Source organism: Rhinolophus hipposideros (genome assembly GCF_964194185.1).
Source record: "Rhinolophus hipposideros genome assembly, chromosome: 2".
NCBI lineage: Eukaryota > Metazoa > Chordata > Mammalia > Chiroptera > Rhinolophidae > Rhinolophus > Rhinolophus hipposideros.
The window spans coordinates 72,881,187-72,902,860 of record NC_138048.1 but is presented as its reverse complement, the minus strand read 5'-3'; the positions used below and the strand labels follow the sequence as shown (position 1 = coordinate 72,902,860).

The window sequence follows — 21,674 nt, the reverse complement described above, 5'->3', positions numbered from 1 at the left end:
TATGTTAAACTTTCATCTAAGAAGACATCGCAGGAAAAAACTCAAAATTCACAATCAGTGACATAAAATCAGAAATAAGAATTGTCTTCACTTCTGAGAATCTGACTTCTGGGTTCAAATTGTTTTCCTTCACCCCTTTGTCCATTCCATCATCAAACCTGTTGGTGCCTTTGTAAGCTCTGTGAGGGCAGGTCCTGGGTCTGTCTTGTTTATCACTGGAGTCCTAGCCATGGGTAACATGTTCGGGTCATGGGAATTGGTCAATAAATATTTGCTAAACTAAATAAATGACATCAGTGTGTCTTGGATCCATGCACTCCTTCTTCCCAGACCAAACCTTCAATTTCTCCTGGTTGGGAAACTGTTAGTCTCTTCATTAGTTTTTTTGTTTTGTTTTATTTCCCTAATTTCCTAGCATTTTTGCTAATTTCAGTCTTCATTCTCTCCCAACTACTACATTCTGCATGTTACTTTCAGACTAAATTGCCTAAAACATGACCTTCATCATTTCATTCCCAGCCCCAAAACACGTATCTCCATTTTTGTTTCCTCCTCACTCTCATTCCACTCTAACTATCCATCCAACCTTTTCCCTCACGATGCCCCATTCGCTTCCATTCATGCCATGTTCATAGCTCCATTTCCTTCTGCTCATTCATACCTTAGTGCCTTGAAATAGTGGAACAAACCGAGGCCATGGAATCAGACTGATAGTAGTGGTTTAGATCCAACCTCGGCTTCTTAATTGCTCTGAGCTTCAAATGTCCTCATCTATAAAAATACAATACATATAACATAAAGAGAATACTTTAGCCCTGAATCTACCTTTTTGCTTAAGTCAATTTGATTTGAGTTTTTTGTAATTTGCTGCATCCTGAGTCTCACCTCTTGAAAAAGAGAAAAGCAGCCAGGAGCTGGCCTGTCACTCAGAGCAGACCAAGGTATTCTGTTAAACATAAACAATTTCATAAATTATTAACATCAGTCAGTCACTTTGTGACCAGAGCAAGACAAAAACAAGGCAATTTGGTAATTATGTCTGAACACAGACAAAAACAAGAACACTGTTCAAACCACAAAAATGATCAAATGTTCCCCTTTTCTGGCTAATATAAGGGACTGCTGTTGCTTTATTGTTACAACTTCAGCCCTAAGTTATTCTTTCCACCTCCTATGTAAGAAACCCAGTCACAGAATTACTAATTTCTGATAGCACCTAACCTTGAGCAAATGCCTGTTGCCTTAAACCCTCCCTGAATCACCTAACAGAAGCTGCAATCCTACAAGACCCTTTTAACAGCCTTAGACTGAGATGTCCCCAGGTCCCTGATGGTGTGCTGACTCTCATTGCAACATGCCACCAAACCCAACTTGGTTGGACTACAGGTGTGTTTGTAGAAGTCTTTGGACTCATGGGCATCAACATTCTATAGAGTGTTTACTGAAGAGATTAGTAATTCGGGCTCCGGATCCAAAGTTCCTGGATTTGTATTCTGGCTTCTCCACTCCCCTGGGAAATTACTATGCCTGGTTTTTTTATCAAATGGGATAACAAAAGCACCAACTAAATAAGTTATTACAGATAAAGCCTCAGGAAATATTAGTTATTCTTTGTAAGAGTTCTGGCCAGAGACTCTTAACATATCCCAGGTCCTTTCCTGCATAAACCCTCCAAGCCAAGGATTTTAGAGGCCTATAAAGAGTTTTATAAATTTGAAGGGGAGCAGAATATGCCACCCCAAAATATGCCACTTTGGCATATTAATTATTTTGCATTAAAGTTCCCTGAGAAACAGCCTGTGCAAGAAGAACACTGTGATGTCCTTTGTCCCTCTGGAAGCAGGAAATAAAACTCCAATGGAAAGTACCCTCCACGGACCAGGAGGGTAAATAGCATCCTTATCAGCAGCAACAGGGCATTAAGGGCCAAGAAGTCTGTATAAACAAACATAGTTACTTCACTAATTTACTACTTCAAGCCCAAACCCCTTTCCCTTGTCAATTCTTCACAAATTTGTTTCCTTTTCTAAAAAATATTAAAGCTTCCTGCCTTGGTCACTTCTTTGAGTCTCGTATTTTTATGGGGCTCCCGTACACACAAAATTAGGGTTTTTTTCCTGTTAATCTGTCTATTGTCAATTTAATTTTAGACCAGTCAAAGAACCTAGAAGGGAAGAAGGGAAAAGTTTTCCTTCCCTACAAATTGTATGAAAAATATTGTATAAATTGGGTGTGTGCACTTTTCTGGGGAGAGATCTAGAGTCCTCATTAAGAGAGTCCATGATCCACTAAAGGTTACAAAGCTTTTTCTGTACTACCGCCTACTTCCCCCAACACTAGTCACCTTTACTCCATTTTCCCCAGAATGAGCGCAACCTAATCTGTACCAGAAGCGCCCTCTCAGCTGAGGGTCAGAATGAAAGGGCGTCAACATAAAAAAAAAATCTATTCCTTCAAAATTTTGAGTTTATCTCATTAGCCTTCTTGTTAAATAAGGATAATTCAAAGTTTTCTTACTGATTTTATTTTTTCAAAATTTATATGTATTTGTCACACCATTTAGAAGGAAAAACCTTCCATTCTGAAAGTACTTCAGTTAACAATTCTCAGCACTAGTATTATATACAATCAAGCTAAGTCTTCCTTGTTTAAAGTACTTGAATAAGAACTTTATAAACAAAGGTCAATTTATTTTGAAAATGTCTCCCTCTTGAGGGCACTACTATTTATGCATCAATATATTGTGAACGAGCACTCTGATTATACTGGTGGGTGAAAAGGAGGGGTAGATTAGTACAAACATGTTGGAGGACAATTTGGCAATATCTATTAACATGTCAAAACCCACAAGTACCAAGACCTATGGGCAAAAAGTCCTGAAAGCACTATGTGGAGTCACGAAAACTGTAAGCCGCCTAAATGTCTAGCACTAGGTGACTAGTCAAATCAAGTACGGTAATGCAAACAGTGAAATAATATGTGATTATTAAAAGTTAGAAAATCTGTGTATACTGACATGGAATTATCTCTAAGACATGCTTGCATACACACAATTGTTCACGTATAAAAATACCTACGGATGAATGCTGGTGACAGTTACTGCCTCTGAGAAAAGAAATGGGTCAAGAGGGGCAGGGAGAGGAAGACATACTTTTCACTGTATGCCCTTTTACATATAATCTGATTTTTTAAACCATCTATACTTATTATTTGTAAATCATAAATCCAATAAATTAAATGTTTTGTAAAATTTTTGAAGCAGAACTTATATACAAAAAGTACAGAAATCATAATTATGAAGGACAAAGTTTTAAAAAGTTAACATACCCATCATGCAACAAAAATTAGTATCAAGGAAAAAAGCACTACCACTACATATTTAAAACAAAATCCAACACATTTTATCATTTTACTTGTAAATACAATTGTTCCTCCCTTATCTGTGGAGGATACATTCCAAGACCCCCCAGGGGATGCCTGAAACCGCAGACAGTACCAAACTCTATATACATACTATGTTTTTTCCTATACATACATGCCTATGATAAAGTTTAATTTGTAAATTAGACAGGATAAGAGATTAACAACAATAAAATAGAACAATTATAGTAATATAATGTAATAAAAGCTATGTGAATGTAGTCTCGAAATATCTCATACTGTACTCATCTTTCTTCTTATTATCATGTGAGATGATAAAATGCCTATGTGATGGTATGAGGTGAGGTGAAATGACGTAGTTACATAACGTTAGGCAACGTTTTGTAACGTTAGACATAACGTTAGGCACCTACTGACCTTCTGACAATACATAACAAGCACTTTACGGCTTCTCTTTGGGATATCCGAATTGCCAGCACTACTCTTGAGCGTTGGGGCCATTATTAAGTAAAATAAGGGTGACTTGAATACAAGCACCCTTGGACTGTTACTAAGTGATTAATGGGCAGGTAGCATACACAGCTTGGGTATGATAGACAAATAGATGACTCACATCCCAGGTTGGAGCGAGCCGGACGGTGCAAGATTTCATCATGCTACTCAGGAAGGTGTGAAATTTAAACTTAAGAATTCTTTATTTCTGGAATTTTCCATTTAATATTTCCAGATCACAGTTGATGGAGGATAACTGAAACTGCAGAAAGTGAAACTGTGGATAAGCAGAGCTGTTGTATTTCAGTAGGTATCTCTTGTGAAAGAAATTCACTCTAAAATGGAAGCAGAGAGTATAAAATGGAGAATCTCACACATACACTCTCAAGAAAATGAAACTTAAGAACTGAGGCACTGATTTCCCACAAATGCCTGATTTACAGAAGACAGAAACTTACCTCCAGACCAATGAATATCCACCAAGTCTTGCCCTATTCTCAAGCCAATGAACTTACTGCTTAGACTCTGCATGGACTTCCCTCACTTTGCCTTCCTCGCCCATAAACATAACTCACCCCAAGCCTTCAACAGACTCACCTGTAGCTTGCTATAGCATGCATTTACCATATTGCAATTCCTGTGCTATTTCTGAATAAGCTCAATTTGGCTAATTTCAGCTTACCTAAGTTTACCTCTTTATTTAAATTGACACTCTTAACAGATAAAAACATAACAAAAATATCATGATCATACCCAATAAAATTAACAATAAATTTTAAAATATTTAATGCTTAAATTTTTAAATACCCAATTCATGTTCAATTTTCTTTGCTCATCTTAAAAATGTCTATTTACATTTAATTTGTTTGGATCATGATCCAAAAAGGCCCACAAATTGTATTTGGTTGATTTTTTCTGTTAAATAGAAAGTTCAAGTCTTTTTCTTTCTCTCAAAGGACACATTTCTGAATTTCTCAAAGATTTATCACTGAGAAGCTTTAGCTGCAATATTTGTGACGTAGGCAATGCATTTTCATAGATTGCACATACTACCTGCAGCCCCTGAGTATTTGGTAGACTATTCTACACATATTCTTTTTGTTTGGGGTTCCATCTCTCACAAATAGTTCTCTTTGGTGAACAAAAACATCTGGTCCGGAGGAAATACTCATGCATTCTTGCATCTGTGGAAATGCACTTCTCATTGCTTTGCTACAGGTAAACTGCTCCAGCCACTGCCCTTAGCCTTTGTTTCTCAAGGATGAGTCAAATACCCAGGAGTCTTAACTTCTGTGTCCTGGAAGTAGGTAGCCAACTAAGGCTTACAAACTGGAAACTGAGCAAACTCTGCAGACTGTAAACACCTGACTTTGGAAAGTGAGACTATTTGGCACCTTTAGTTTTGTTCTCAGTTTTGGGGACCTCAGCTAAAGAGAAAAAGTCCCATTGTAAAAACTTGTTTCATGCCTAAATGAAAAGTATAGGAGTGGTGAAATAAAGACTCTTTGATGCTGTTTCTAGAAAGAAGGGGGCAGCTCCCATGATTGACTTTGTTACAACCGAGATGTGTGCCAGACATCTCTATCAAGCTAGTTTGTGGTCTCAAGCAGAAAAAAAAAAAAAAAAAAGGCTTGGGGCCAGTTGAATGGGCATCACTGTGAGAAGATTGCTAGCAGAGAGGGAAGCTTACAAACATTTACACTAAGGCATTTACAGAGCACTGAAGTCAGACAGACCTGAGTCTAAATTCTAATTTGGAATTTATTAGCTGTGTGACCATAGGTAGACTGTTTAGCACCCTAAGACCTTGGTTTTCAGATTTGTAAAAGGGAAATAATAGCTAACCTGAAGGATGGTTATGGAGATGAAATGAGATGTAGAGTCCCGTCCTCCTTTCTTTGGCGCAGTAATTCCCACTCTTCCTTAAGGTCAGCCACCTCTTCCAGGTTTTCCTGGATGTTCTTTCCCACTCATTACAAGCATCTTGTGATCCAGTGTGGCACTAACCACACTTACCTCAGGTTGTCCCCACATTTGCCTCCCCCTTTAGAACTGTGGGTTCTTTGAGTGCAGAGAGCACATCTAAGTCACTCATAAGCTCTGAGGACAGGACCTGGCAGAACAGAAATCAGTGACCATGTATTTCTAACTTGTGGGGTCTGTGTAATTCACACCATCCAAAAACAGGGAAAGAGCAGTCGTATGGTTCCCCTTGGGAGAAAACATATCCAGTCAATCCTAATTGAGATAGCAGATTCCTGATTCCTAGTCTGGTTCTTTGAATCAACTTTAGGGCAGGAAAAAGCTGTAGAAAATGCCTCTTCATAGGGTGGGTAGGAGTGGAGGGACATATGTTACTTTCAAGGAGCTTTGTATGTCTTAAAAAACACATTCAACATTGTATTTATTGGGAAATTGAAGGAACCTCACTTTGTTGTTTTAGAATAGCAAGCCCCCCAAACCTTGTTTGATGGGGGACATTTATGCATCAGTCATACCACGGGAAGGGAAATCAGAACTGGGGCACAGAAACATCTGTTTATCAAGACAAGCCTGGGTTACTAACATCTGACAAACACTGATCTATTTCCAACCACTTCTTTATGTACAGATGAGGAAATTGAGGCTCGGGGGGGCGGTGAGGAGGTGCATCTAAGATCACAAGGCTAGCAGACATCAGAGGCAGGTCTTCCGACCCCCTATCAGTGCTCCTCCTGTCTCGCAGCCTGACCTTCGCCTTGTGCGGTGAAGTGGCACAGTCCTAGGGGGAGGAGCCCTGGCTGAGGGCTGAAAGGTGGACAGCCAGGTGTGGTCTTGGGCAAGCCAGTGTATCTGACTCAGTTTCCTCATGTGCAAAATGGGCAAGATGATAGTCTGCTACACGGGGCTGCTGAAAGATCAAGAGAGAAAACAAAGCCCTTTAAAAACCACAATGTATTATTTTAAAATGTCCCTTCTGGTTTTTAAATCATCCAGTTTGTAAAAGAGCAGCACACTGAAACTATAAACGCAGACTCTCCAACCACTTCAGCATAACCACAAACAAGGATTTCTAGACAAGTAGGAAAATCAGTGTTAATCAAAACTTCCTGAGTACTTTTTAATCAGGGTTAATGTTGTGAGTAGCAACATGGAAAAAAGAAATGTAAAATTAGATCTACTTCTCAAATGGTAAACCTGGACACATTCCAACTAGAACCAAGACCTACATTTTAAAAATGAAATCATACAAGCATTAGAAGAAAACATGAATGAATTCTTCAGTAACGTGGAAATAGGGAAAGCTTTTCTAACACTGGCTCAAAATCCTGAGGCAATAAGGAAGAGCAACAGACTTAACGGCATACAAAAAAATTCTTCTAACACAACAAAAAAACACCATAAATATGGGGCAAAATCAAACAACAAACTGAAAAAAAATTGCAATTTAATCATAGACAAAGGCTTAATACTGAGGAAACTTCAAAAAATAAAGAATAAAAAGACCAAGAATCCCATATGTATCCTAGATATATAAACAGGCAACCCACAGAAGAAGAAATGCAGATAGTCCTTAAGCGAAAAGAAATGCAAAATAAAACTGTCCTGATAACCATCTCACCTATCAGATAGAGCAAAAAACTCAAATTGGACAATATAATCTGTAGCGAGTCTCTGGGAAAATGGACATTTCCATACACTGCTGGTGGGAAGGCTAGTGGGAAGGTAAAATGACAGCCCCCATGGAGGGATGGCACGATATATTGAAATTGCACATTTCTTCCTTTTCTGAATCCCTAGGAGTCTCACTTCTAGGACTCCACTCCAAAGATTAAATGGAAAAAATAAGAAAAGGCATGGGCAAAAGGCTTTTAATGCAGCACTACTGACAGCAGCAAATTTGGAAACAACTCAAATGCCCATCAGCAGGGAACTGTTGGAATAAATTATGGTACATCCACACAGAAGTGATCAATTGACTCCAGGGTATTAAGTGAAAAAAAGGAATGTGGAGAAAACTGAGCACCGTAAGCTATCACTTAACTAATGGTGCATCTCTTAAAAAACTAGATAAACCATACTTTTCTTTTTAAATGGCTATCTGCAAGGGGAGGAAACAGAATGGAGGGGACTAATATAGGAATTAAGACCTCTTTAAACATAAATTACATGTTAAATAAATGTATTTACTTGTCTCAACTAACCTGCCAACTCTCTTAAAGTCACACAAATCTTATTTGGCACAATGTACTCAGGCCCCAGTACACAATATTGAAAGTTAAATTAACTGAATAATTTTAAACATGTGACTATCATCACATAACCACGTTTCTGGAAGATTCCTCTAAGGGAGGAATGAAGGTGACTCGGTGTTTGCAACACTTGGGCGTCACTGTACTCTCTCCATAGGCAATTTACCCCCACTGCTTATTACTACCTATGTGCGTAAGACTAGCAGACATCTTCACCTAGATCCTTCCTGAGTGCTAGACCTATACCTTCAACTTCATACCTGACATCTTCTGGATCTCACATTCAGCATGGCCTAAACTGGAACTGTTCCCCTACTCTTGCCTTCTTCCATTGTGCCCAAACTCAGCAAAGGCCACCATATAGCCAGTTGTGTCACCCTTGACACACTTCTCCTTTACCATCCATGTCCATCACCAAAGTTCCACAGATTTTATTCTATGAAAAAATCTCTAAAATCTATCCGCTTCTCCCCATTTCCAACACCCCAGTCCTATAATAATCCACAGGACACTGCCATAGCATCCTGTTTCCTTACACCCAGTATGACCCCACTGAAAACCATTTTCCACAGCACAACCAATCTTTTTCAAAGTGCACCTCTCATTGGATCAGATCATATCACCCTCCACTTAAAATACTTTCCACTGCACTCGAGATTAGACCATGGACATGTCCTGCACAGGCTTAAGAACGCAGGATGTGGCGAGGCCAAACAGGAACACCCACGGAGCCATAGGTAGGGGAGTCATACCACTATGGTCTCACTGGAGGCTGGGTTCACACACGTGCGACCTGCTGTCCGCTTTGCTGCCAACCGACCGACTCTCCTCCCCAACGTAGCCGCGGCATTTATACCAGTGGCCAGCGGCTCAATTGCCACAGCTGGCGGCCATCTACTGCCCGAGTGAGCACCTTTCTACGTGAGGCCGAGAGCCTGGAAACTGCACTGTTGGCTGTCCCCACAGGCTGGTTTCTGCCTACATTTCAAGATTCTTCTAACTTCTATTGCAACCAGACATCCTCTATGCCAACCAGATTCCCAACATCCCAAGCTTTACCAAGCCATTCTTTGCATGAACACCCGTTTTCCTTTATCCAGTTAATACCTTGCCACTTCCAGGTCAGCTTAAACACTTCCTCAAAGCCTTCCTTGACTAGGTCAAATTCCTTTTATAAACCCTTTAAGTTTTTGTGATTTGGTCACCGTTTCCCTCACCATACCACAGAGCATGTTGAATGCTTTTGCTCCATTTATCCACAAGGCTCAGCAGAGGAAGCACATAGTAAGATCTTGTTAACTATTGGTGGAAAACATGAACAACTCGAAGAACGAGACAGTTAAATTAGGAAGTTATTACAATCATTTGGGAAAGAACCAGAGTTGCTGCCCTATGGCAATGCATTCATGTTGTAGAGTTCTTCAGAATTAACTCATTTCAAACACTCCCAAAACCAATTATGTAAATCTGTATTAGAATAATCAAGATTTGGCAACATAATTCTACTGTGTGAGGGCCCATGATCTAAGTACCTGAGTTATTGAAACCACCACTTTCAGGTGAATGTAGAAAAGGGTGCCACATTTGGGACCACAGGAAAACCAAGAAATAATAGTGCTAGCACCTCCCTCCCATTATTCTCTAATCTCTTGCAATCTGGATTTTGTCAAACCATTCTGCTTTACTAAATCTAAGGCCGCTTTATTTGGTAGAAAGGGCTCATCAACTGTGAAGCTTTAAGGGTAGAAGACTTACATTTTTAGAATGATCAGTGAGGGGGATGGTTTTTAAGTGAACAAGAGTCCAACTGGCTGAGTAAATTATTATAATTTTTCAAACAAGGAACACAGAAGCAGATTTAGTGGGTATGATAAAAGTTCAGCTTTGAAGGTTTTCAGTTTCTAGTGCCTACAAAGCATCTGGTTGGAGATCTCTGACAGGTGATTCAACACTGGTTTAGAGCAGCACAGCGCTCAGCCTTTACGCTAATTAGAAAGTCAGCACCCTCTGGAGCAGACGGCAGGAAGAGATTCAATACTCAGCACCTGTGTGTAAGAACTGTTCTAGGCACTAAGGATTGTACTTACAAACTGTACAAAAACACTTGGGACTTTCAAGAAAATTTTAAATGTCTTACTATATAGTTATACCCCAAACTGTGCTTCATAATTTCTTATACAACACTACATACTTTAACCTGAGGAAATTTGTAAAAGCAACACATTTCAGAAATCCTGGAAATAAATTCTAGCTATAAGCTATTTAAATATTGCTTACAGAAACTATCAAAGAATAGCCAGCATCATGTAAACAGCATATACTTAAATAAAAGAGATGAAAGCTTACACACAGAGTATGTTTTTTTTATTCACTGATAAACTAAAAGTCCATTTCTGGATGTTTCTTTTCATTTGTTTGAGTAGTAGGCAAAGCCCTACAATGGGTGGCTTCACCTAGTCCTCAGACTCGGATCCATCTTCATCTTGACTAATCTGGAAGTAACGAAGCTCGTAAGTCTCCTTGTCAGATGCAACCACACGAAGCCAATCACGAAGACTGTTCTTCTTAAGGTATTTCTTGGTAAGATACTTCAAATATCTTTAAAATAAAATCATGAGTTTCATGAATACCTATTTTGCAAAACCTTATTATATAGATGTGCACCATTATACTCATCTTTTGTGTTCCCAGTTCCCTCCAAAATACTTTTATTTGTATTAAGCACTGTGCAAGATTGCTAGGGATACAAATAAGGCAGCCTCTCAACGCCAATTAGAATCATTTATGACTATAAAACCCTTCTTCTCCCATCTCCTTAAAATAAACTAATATTCTTACGTTGGAAGCCAGTTATGTAGGAGAGTAATATAGTGGCTTCCTCTTCAGTCTTACCGCCACCATCAGATTTTTAATTAAACTATATGCAATGTCATTCTTCAAATATGTACTGAAATGTCAACATTCACTTCACCACTATCAACCTCCTTAACCTCAATCCCTTGCTGGATCAAAAGTAGGCAACCTGTCTACAGGGCTAAATCCATTGACAAGTTCAAGAGTATCGAGAGCTATGCAACTAGCATGGGGCTCAGTCCTTATAATCTCATCACTCCAGCCATTCTCTCTTCCATTTATACTTTACAGCAATTCTTAACTACCAAGCATTCCTCTCAAGCCCCCTTGTCCTGTTAATGCTGCTCCCTATGCTAGGATCACCTCATCCCACTGGCAACTGTCCACTCTCAGGTTCTCCGTAAATTCTTGTGCCATCTCTATCTCTACTTTCAGTATAGCAATTAAGAGTATTCCATTTTATAATATTTATCTGCATGTCCATCGAGGACAAATAGTACCTCTCATGTCCGAATCCCTAGTGATTAGCTTATATACAATTTGGATTACAGGAGCTGACTGGACAAGAGGCCTGGATATAACTTGCCTGTACTCTTGCAATAAATTACACCTACCGACAACAAGCCGAAGTAACTACTGTTACTAACTATATTTTCCATTTATATAGGACTTATTAGAGTTCTTTTGATATATCTCACTGACTTCATCATCGTATCTATTCCACAATTTCGCTAAAACATCATGGAAAATACGAACCTTTTTGAGAACTGTTTCTCGGAAACAACTGTGATTTTATTCTTGCAGCGTTCAATGTGAACAACATTCCCAAGATTTCCAGTTTTTCCATTGACTTTAACCTTCTCCCGTAGAAACTGTTCCTATTTTAAAAAAAGAAAAAATGCAAAACTAGGGAAGAAAACCCTAGATACTCACTAGGGAAGGTACCCTAGGAATAGAGCTTAGATTAAAATCAAATATCACATACTTACAGACCTTAAGAATAACGATAAAAACAGAGTAGAATGATACTTACAAAATTTCCGGAATCAAAAATACCATCTTCCACTGGATGAGTAAGGTCCAAACCAAACTTCCAGACTGACCTCTTAGGCTTCTTGACTTTCTGCTACAGAACATTAACATAATTATGATTCTTTAAAACAATTTATTCACTTGATACACAAACTTTAAAAATCTTTATCAGAGCAATGATGTACAATGTACTAGTATAAGATTATATACATGAAATGGTGCAAAATTCTAAAATAATTCCTTAACATCTATCGGATACTCCCTAACTTTTTTGAAACTAGACTATCTGAAGGACAGGCTTGGTTTAAAACAAGTTTCTGTGAAGTCTGATGGAAACTTCCTGTTGGTCATACAAGTGTCCCACAAATGCAAAACTCAACAAAGCTCGAAGTATATGGTTTCCTTCCCCAGAAGATTACAAATAATCCTATTTTTACCCTGGAAAAGATTAAGATCAATCTACTTTCTACTGCAAGGTAAAAGTATAAATATGCACTAAGGTTGGTTTGAACCTCTAACCAAGCCCACTTTGTTCAAGTTACCAAGAAAAGTTTTAATGAACTTTTATTATTTGCCAGATCACTGATGTCCAATTTTAAATTACCGGGTACTTTTTTCCTATAGGCCAGGCCCTGCTTTACTACTGCCACTCCCACGGCAGATGGGGAACAGATTAGTACACTTGGTCCAAGCTCAATTACAAGCCAGACCACAGTATTACCCCCACTTATGTTCAGAGAATTCAATCCTTATGCTGTATTCTGGTAAAGATTTTTATTTTAAATATACATATAACTTTCCATACTCAAAACTTTTAGATCAATGGCACGCAATAAGGCTACACAAGTAAAATGGTGCTGTAGCTACTAACAATATATACTCAGACAATGTGGGGAAAACAGACAAATCAGTACTTATCAGAGAATGTCACCTCTAAATTAGATCCACCCACATGGATCGCAAGTACTAATAACCAATTTGCTTCCCTAGGTATTCGAGGAATCTGTGTCAATCTTACTCTCCCAAACGCTTTTTTCTTTTTGGTAATTTTTCAAATGCTCTTTTGGAACGGTTATAGCATCTTTCTGGTAATTGTTAATAACGTAAACAAAATCTTTGAAGCACATTTCTTTTATACGACTTGTACCTTCCCAATAATTCCTTCATGAGGTAATGGAGAAACTTCTTCCCCAACGCAGGTCTAAAGTTCTCTGGCACCTTCAGGACAGGGCTCTCTTGGCAGCCCCGTGCCTCGGAGATCCATCCGCCTAGACCAGGGGTGCCCAAACTTTTTTCAACGGTTTTCATCAAGGGCCATATGCGGTAAAATACACAAACAGCCGGGCCACTCACTGGAGGTGACGTACATATTGCCTCACCTGGTTTATTTCAGTAAACTAAATATATTTTTGGAATTTGCTGTGGGCCAATTAACAATGGATCATGGGCCGCAGTTTGGACACCCCTGGCCTAGACAAAGCCGTGAGACCTGCCCGATTACCCACATTTCCTTTACTGGTGCAAATAAGTGGGTAACACCGGCATTACTAAGCGCGAGGGATTAAAGAAATGGTCCAAAACGCTGTCTGTCTCACTAGCCCCGTTCGCCGTCGGGCCGCCTTCCCTGCGCTCGCACCACCACCCATCCTAAGCCAAGGCCGGCCCGGGTCTTACTCCACCAGACCGCATGGCAGTTGCCAGAAGTCTTGGAAAAACAACTTAGAGCTGTAACATCTTGGTTTACATTCCTAACCCAGTCTCCATTTCGACTCTCCTCTTATCTCTAATGAGACATCTCCAACTCGCCAGACGCAAAAATCATCTACACTCAAGAAAGACATTCCCAGCGACACCACGACCACTCACCGGCGCCATCTTGAAGGCAGGCTGAGCTATCAGAAAGGAAGAGGCTGCCGTCTGCACGTATTTTTATCTATGCGTGCTGCGTCACGCGCCGGGAACGTAAGATGTTCGCCTGCCGGAAAAGAACTTGCAGAACAGCGCGGGGACCAGTAACCCAGGAAACCGGGGGCGTGGCCCGGGGAGCATAGGATCAGTGAGCAATTAGGTTTCCTAGGAGCGCCCTCCAGCGGCAGTGATTGAAACGACTCGTGGTTTTCCGCTGGTGACGCAGTTGACCTTAGTAGCTCTGCAATTACCCGCCCCCAGATACACCAAATACACCACACACATCTTTCATTAATCGCCTCGGTCTTCTTTCCAATCAGGGCAACGCATTGTCTCAGGTTGCTTTGAGCTCTCCTGTCTTATACTGCAATTATAATCCTTCAGCGAAAAAGTTATTTCGATTATCTATGTTTTGTCCATGAATCTTGTTTTCTAAAAGACTGTAGAGGAAAATCAGTATTTGGGGGAGTCAAAATAAACTAGGTTCTCGGGGGGAGGGGAACCTTTAAGAGAAAACCATGGAGTGCTCACTTGTTCACACGTTGGGTGTAATTTATTCTATTTTTATCATGGATTTTAGAGTTAACCCAAGGACTCACTTCCATCCAAAACACCTGCCAGTTAAAATTCAACGAATGTTTTCTGACACCTAACTACTAAAACGTGTAATACACGAGGGTCGATGGTGAACGACAAAAGGAAAGAAAAAAAAGCTTTTGAACTTTGAAGGATTGTAAATCGACGTCAGATTATGAAAGTGGCCTGCCTCTCAGAGCTTTGCAATATTTTTTGTGGAAGTGAAACTATCATACCTAGGGGCAGGGGTAGGGGATGGGGTGGACTTTTGTTTGTACTTTAGAGTAATCCTAGAAAGTTTGACAACTGTGTATGTCCTTTATGAGAGAGACTAGTAATAGTGGGAACTATACTTTAATGAAGCATACGACGTGTAAGGTCTGAATAGAGGTATCGAATTCCTAGAAATCCATATCAAGATTTTTTGGTTCTTTGCCTCAATAGAGAACCATAGTAATTTCTTTTCCAAACGTTAAGGGGTAAAAAGGAGCAGTTAGCATTTCCTCCTCAAGCGTTGCCCCATGCTGCAGAGCAAAAATAATCCTTATATTATTGGATATTTTGAAAATAAGCCACAAATCGAGGCATTTATTGTTTATTTTGCTTGTTTTTGGCAGCCTTCCACATTAGGACAAAAAAAAGCACCTTAAGAACTGTTAAGCCATTTGTACAGTGGGAATATTAAAAACAACATGTGTTTCAAAATAACTAGTAATCTCAAAATAACTACTTAGAAATTACAATGGAAAAAATTTTTCTCTTAGGAAGAAAAACTTAAAAATATTAAGAAATGTGCAGGCGGTAAGATTAAATATTTGAAATAACTCAATTCTTCCCAAATCTTACACTCAGAGACAGTATATATTAACACAATGCCTGTCAGTGTCCCACAGATACTTATTTTGACAAGGAATTCTAAAACATACGAAATAATAAATGTCAGAAAAAAGCCAAGTCAGTTTAGAACAAAGAGGGGAAGTTGTCTTTCCAGTTATTAAAAAACATAACATACTGTAATATATGATAGATATATTTCCAATACATTATAAACTTCTGTCATTTGATCTACATGACACTGGTGCTTGAACTGGTCAGTAAAGTAAAATATAGAAGGACAATATGGCAGATTAAATTCACAGAGAATCCCTCCATATGTAACCACCATAAAAACTGGCTAAAATATGGTTTTATAAATAATTACTAATGTATGGTTAAGCTGGTGAAAAAGTAAAAGTAAAAGTAAAAGTAAAAAAATTTTTTGGGAGGCAGAATTGACAAGTCACCATGCTCATAGGAGTTTAGGGCTAGAAATAGCTGCTCAAATAGCATGAAAAAGCTGCAACCTAAAAATGTAGTTTAAAGTGTGCTTGGATTGGTAGTGCCAGGCAGAAGCAAATGCAAATGCTCTCTGGAGAAACGCACTTTACATCCAAGCACAAAGGATTCCTTGAGAGAAGCTTGCAGAAACGGAGCTGACATTTTTTTAAAAATCACTAAATAATACCAGTTGCTGTTGCCTTCTTTTTTCTCTTGAGCAGACAGTTCAGAAGTACATTCCACATCACTACATGGAAGATCCCAGTAGAATTAAGCCTCATTTGTCTCCAGCACATTTCTTTTTGCTTTTGCTTCTCCCAGTTTCATACTTCCCTGTTCTTTACTTCCGTTACCTGGGATCATTTCCCAAAATAAAACAATGCATGCAACCAATAGGCTAAGACACCAATTTTACACAAATGCTTTCAATCATCACCTTATTTTATGAGGCCAGTATACCTTTGATAGTAAAACTGGAAAAGGACATTTTAAGAAAGGAAAATTATATTAGGTTGGTGCAAAAGTAATAGCGGTTTAAAAGGTTAAAAATAATTGCAAAAACCGCAATTTCTTTTGCATCAACCTAATAGTTCAATGTCATTCATGAAAAACCATATACATATATGTATGTATACTTTATATATATTTATAATCATCAATAATATGTATATCATATATATCATATATATTTTATGTTCGCATATATATTCTTAGCAAACCATATCCAACAATATGCCATGCAGCAAGTTGGGTGATAATGTCATTATTTGTAGTTTATATGTAATTGTATATGCACAAAATTTAAAAGAATCTACAGATAAATTATCAGAATATGTAAGTTTTTCAATATTGCTGGATACAAAGTTCATGTACAAAAATCAAATGCATATTTATAAACTAGCAATAAATTAAAGATAAAATTAAAGATGTCATTTTTAATGACATAAATATGTCAAATATCTAAGGAAAAAAATAACAAAAGATGTTATTTATGCAGAACTTTATGCAGAACTATCAAATATAATTGAGAACTATCAAATATAATTGAGAGAAATTTAAGAACAATAGATGGAAATACATTCAATGTCCATGGATTGAAAGATCCCATATAATAAGGATGCCAATTCTCCCCAAACTGAATTATAGACTCAGTGTGATCACAAACAACAGCTTAATAACCTCCCTCCCTCCCTTCCTTCCTCCCTCCCTCCCTCCCTCCCTCCCTCCCTCCCTCCCTCCCTCCCTCCCTCCCTTCCTTTTTTCAAACCAATTGGAAAATTTGTATGAAAACACAGATACTAGAATAGCCAGAATATACTTGAAGAAGGAAAAATAAAGTGGCAGGACTTGTTCTATAGATTGAGATTTATTTTAATGATACCATAATTAAGGCAGTTGGATATTGTTTCAGGTTAGACATATAAACCAATAGAATAGACTAGAGAGCCCAGAAACAGACTCACACAGATGGGCTTTTTGCCATTTAGGGCAAAATTGCACTTCAGAACAGTGGAGAAAAGACAGTTCTCAAAACCATTATTTTTTTTAATTGAAAATATGTAAATCATTGCACACCTGCAGAAACATAAAACCTGTGGTCCACATAAAACTTTAAAATCCACACCAGTGTTTTGTACTGGAAAGACTACAAGTATTTTAATGAATGTAATATTCTAATAAACATTTATCCATGTAAGTACTAATGTGTATTTTGAACCCTGAAAAGATGCTATGACATTTAGTCAAACAAGGCTCCGAACAGAGTTCTTTGTCATGTTCCATCTGTATTTCATACATCTGCTCCTCCTACAGCTCTGTATCTGCCTTGGGTGTGTGCATCACACATAGTTTCTTACAGGATCAGATGGTGTACCTTATTCTTACAGTGTTCTTTTGGAAGATCTCAGCTCTATTAACATCACAAATGATCACATTGTAACATAGAAAGTAGACAACATCTGCATCTCTGATATTCACTTATTAGTTATGAAAACCCATCTTATTTGTTAGAAGCTGATTTATAAAACAGAAATCTGTAAATTTCCCTTTACCCAACAAACTTTCCAGTCATCAGTGTCACTACCATTCAAGCATTGTAAAATAAACAAACAAACAAACCAAAGATTGTGTATGTGTAGTAAAAATACCGTTGGTATTTTTTATGGTATTTCTTTCTTTCTTTCTGTGCCATGTACTACAAAGGGGAGCACGTCGAGCATCATGAAGCTTCGCACTACCCATCTCCAGAAAAATATACTTGAATGCTGTTGCAGCACAAACAGTCCCATGAAAGCAATCCACAGCTTTGACAAAAGATGTGCTACTGCCTTCTGTGCGAACAACATTGTGGCAGTGAGGAAAGTTATTACTACTGAAGAATACTGCTTTCAACTCCTCTAACATAGGAATGTTCTTTATTAGATACTTATAAATGAAAGCCAAGGGCACCAGGCAGGAGAAATAGGAACCGAAGTCACCTCTGCTTGCCCTTTCTTTACTAATTTGATTAGAGAGCATTAAAAACTATGATTAAAAATGTATGCTTGTTTCAATGCACTTTTTCTCTCAGTGTGTAGGAAAACCTAACTTATTTGTTTTTATTATTTTTTTTAACAAATGCAGTTTCAGGGTAAGATTTTCTTGGTATACAATGCTACAGGAGTTCTGAATAATTGATCAACCTTTAAAATGAGAAAAAGCACGTTTTTCCATTGCTTAATTTTATTACTTGTCATTTTTAGCTTAGTCATTTACTTTTTGGTGGGCATTTAGATTACTTCCATTTTTTTCACTACTATAAGCAATGCTTTGAGGAACGTTTTCAGTTAACAAAATGATTATCTTCTTATGTCAAAAGAAATGCTCGTGGGGCCGACCCGGTGGCTCAGGTGGTTAGAGCTCCATGCTCCTAACTCCGAAGATGCCGGTTCGATTCCCACATGGGCCAGTGGGCTTTCAACCACAAGGCTGCCAGTTCAATTCCTCCAGTCCCGCAAGAGATAGTGGGCAGCACTTCCTGCAACTAAGATTGAACACAGCACCTTGAGCTGAGCTGCCGCTGAGCTCCCGGATGGCTCATTCGGTTGGAGCACATCCTCTCAACCACAAGGTTGCCAGTTTCGACTCCTGCAAGGGATGGTGGGCTGCACCCCCTGCAACTAGCAATGGTAACTGGACCTGGAGCTGAGCTGCTCCCTCCACAACTAAAACTGAAAGGACAACAACTTGAAACTGAATGGCACCCTCCACAACTAAGATTGAAAGGACAACGACTTGACTTGGAATAAAGTCCTGGAAGACACACTGTTCCCCAATAAAAGTCCTGTTCCCCTTCCCCCAAAAAAATCTGGAAGAAAAAAAAGAAACGCTCGTGAAAGGAAATATGAAGAAGCAAAGAAGCAATTGCATTAAAATACCTAAAATCCCCCTTGTTCTTTAATGCTTTGGGGGCATGAATGTCTCTGAATGTATGTGAGTATGCATGCATATCCTTTAGATTACACAAGTAATTACATACATTTATAAAATTGAATGGTACTATACATACTTCTTTGAATTTAAAGAAACTTTATTTAGAAATTATTTCAAACTTACTGAGAATTATAAAAATAGTTTAAAGAATACATAGATACATACGAATACATAAAAATATGAATGAAGGATATATAGACATGTATTTATACGTCTATATATCCTTTATCCAGATTTTCACCTATTAACATTTTGCTCCTTTATCATTTGTTCTCTCTTTCTCTCTGTATCTAATTCTATAAAACTTTTTATTTTGTCTGGATTTTCAGTTATAGTTGAAAACAAGTTACAGAGAAATTACCTAAGTTTTCTCTTAAGACTTAGAGAGTTTATTGTTTTTATTTTGACCTCTGCTTCATTCAGAATTTATTCTTGTGTGTGTTCTATGTAATTCATCTTCCTTTATTTTTTCCAGATTTATTTTTCCAATTGTCCCAGACCAATTTAATCTTTGCCCAGTTATTTGCAATATTACCTTTATCATATACTAAATTTATATATGTATTTGGGCCTGTTTCTTGACTTTCGGTTCCATTCCATTGGTCCTTCTAATCATTTGCCAGTACCTCACTCTTTTGAGAATAGAGGCTTTGGGGTATGTATTAATTCCTGCTAATTCTAGGCCCCACTCACAGCTCTTTCTTTTCAGTGTTTTCCTAGCTGTTCTTGCATGTTTTTGTTTCCATATAAACTTTTTAGCAACTTGTTTAACTTCATAAAAAAGCTTGTTGGTATTTTTATTGGGGCTATCTTAAATTTATAAATTAAATCAGATTGAGCTATCATCTTAATAATGTTGAGCTATCAGTCAAGTATTATATAGTGAATGTCTTTCCATTTTAAGTCAACTTTTTGTCTTTCGGGAGTGTTTTATACTTTTCTTCCTATAGATTTTGAATATTTCCTTGTAGTTTTCTTTATCTTTTTGTTGCTACTGTAAATGAGGTTTTCCTTCCATCATGTCTTCAATTGGTTATTATTTTTGCATATAAAAGCTGTTTATTTTTGCATGTTAATCTTATATCTTGCTACCTTGATGAATAATTTTATTGAGTTAGCTTTATCATTATTTGGGACTTTCCAGGTCTACTATCAGGTCACCTGAAAATAGAAATGTTTTATTTTTTTCTTACTTTTACAGTTCTAATGTGTTTGTTTTCTGTTGTCCAATAGTATTGGCTGCTACTTCCAGAATAACATAATAGTGGTCAAAACAGTAAGCATTCTTGCCTAGTTCTTGACCTTAGTGAGAATGCAGTTAGTGTTCTTCCATGAAGGCTAGCTTTTTAAATTTTACCTACACACACAGTAAAAAAAAATATATATATATACATATATATATATACATACATGTGTACACACAAATACATATGCATGTGTAAGTATAACCTTTACATATATAATATTGTGTATGCTATTAACATATACAAACATATATATAGTTAAGTTAAATAAGTATCCATCCACTTTTATTTTCTCAAGAGATATTTTGAGGATGGTTATGGATATTGTTTGATCTAAAGATTTTTTTGTTTTCAGTATCTGGATAAAATAATATGATCTTTCCCTTTAGATTTATTAATATAGTAATATTAAGAGAGACTATTAAGAGAGACTTCCTAAGACATTAATCTATTTCCCATGGAAGGGAATTATAGTAATAGATTTTCTAATTTCAAACTATTCTTGCATCTGATATAAACTCCATGTATGTGTATTATTTTCGTCATGTGGTATTTAAGTCTAATTACTTATAGTAGGATATTTACATGAATATTTAATTTTTTTGTTATCTTTATCAAGTTTAGGGTAAAAATTTAATACTTGTGTCATAAAAAGAATTTAGTTCTCATTTTCTATGCTCTAAAACAATCTATGTAATTTGGGGATCATCTGGTCTCTAAAGGTTTGATTAAATTCTTCTGTGAAAATATTTGGACCTGGTTTTTGTTGAATAACTTCTTGATAACTTTCTTTTATTAAAATTGTTCCATTGAAGCTTTATATTTCTATTTCTACTGAGGTTGATTCTGATAATCATTTTCCTAAGAAATTAAATCGTCTAAGTTTTCAAATTTATTTGCATACAATGTTTATTTCTTCTGCATTAGTCTTTCCTCCTTGTCATTTTCTTATTTTTTACACTTGTGTTGTTTATTACTTTATGTGCCTTAGTGGTTTATTTTGTTAATTTTTTAAAGAACCAGATTTTTTTTTTTAATTTGCTATTTTCCTATTCACTTTCTGCTTTTGTATCATTTCTTTCCTTGTGCTCTTTTGGTTTATTTTGCTGTTATTTTTCTAGTTGTATGGTTAAGGAATGTCTCTTATGTTCATTCTTTCATTTTTATT

General features: G+C 37.4%; 1 protein-coding gene across 3 annotated transcripts; it reads right to left on the bottom strand.

Annotated features, from left to right (window-relative positions):
- Positions 1-885: 885 nt before the first annotated feature.
- Positions 886-15,851, bottom strand: RPL22L1 (ribosomal protein L22 like 1). 3 transcript variants are annotated; one of them, XR_013994644.1, is made up of 5 exons: positions 13,857-15,851; positions 11,992-12,084; positions 11,715-11,836; positions 10,452-10,703; positions 886-6,763 (listed from the first exon to the last, which is right to left on the bottom strand). XR_013994644.1 is itself a non-coding variant. In XM_081068791.1 (4 exons), the coding sequence occupies exons 1-4, from the start codon at positions 13,863-13,865 to the stop codon at positions 10,559-10,561; spliced, it is 369 nt and encodes a 122-aa protein (XP_080924917.1). In that variant the 5' UTR covers positions 13,866-15,851; the 3' UTR covers positions 10,448-10,558. The 3 variants fall into 3 exon arrangements, 2 of the variants coding, with proteins under 2 accessions (XP_080924917.1, XP_080924918.1); XM_081068791.1 differs by lacking the exon at positions 886-6,763 and having other exon boundaries at positions 10,448-10,703; XM_081068792.1 differs by lacking the exon at positions 886-6,763 and having other exon boundaries at positions 10,448-10,703; positions 11,992-12,081; positions 13,857-13,946.
- Positions 15,852-21,674: the final 5,823 nt, after the last annotated feature.

Excerpts from the sequence above, each read along its gene's own strand:
- RPL22L1 (XM_081068791.1), bottom strand. Across the intron at positions 11,837-11,991 it reads TTTTTGATTCCGGAAATTTT|GAACAGTTTCTACGGGAGAA; the intron begins GTAAGTATCATT and ends TTTTTAAAATAG. Across the intron at positions 10,704-11,714 it reads GAGAAACAGTTCTCAAAAAG|ATATTTGAAGTATCTTACCA; the intron begins GTTCGTATTTTC and ends TTTATTTTAAAG.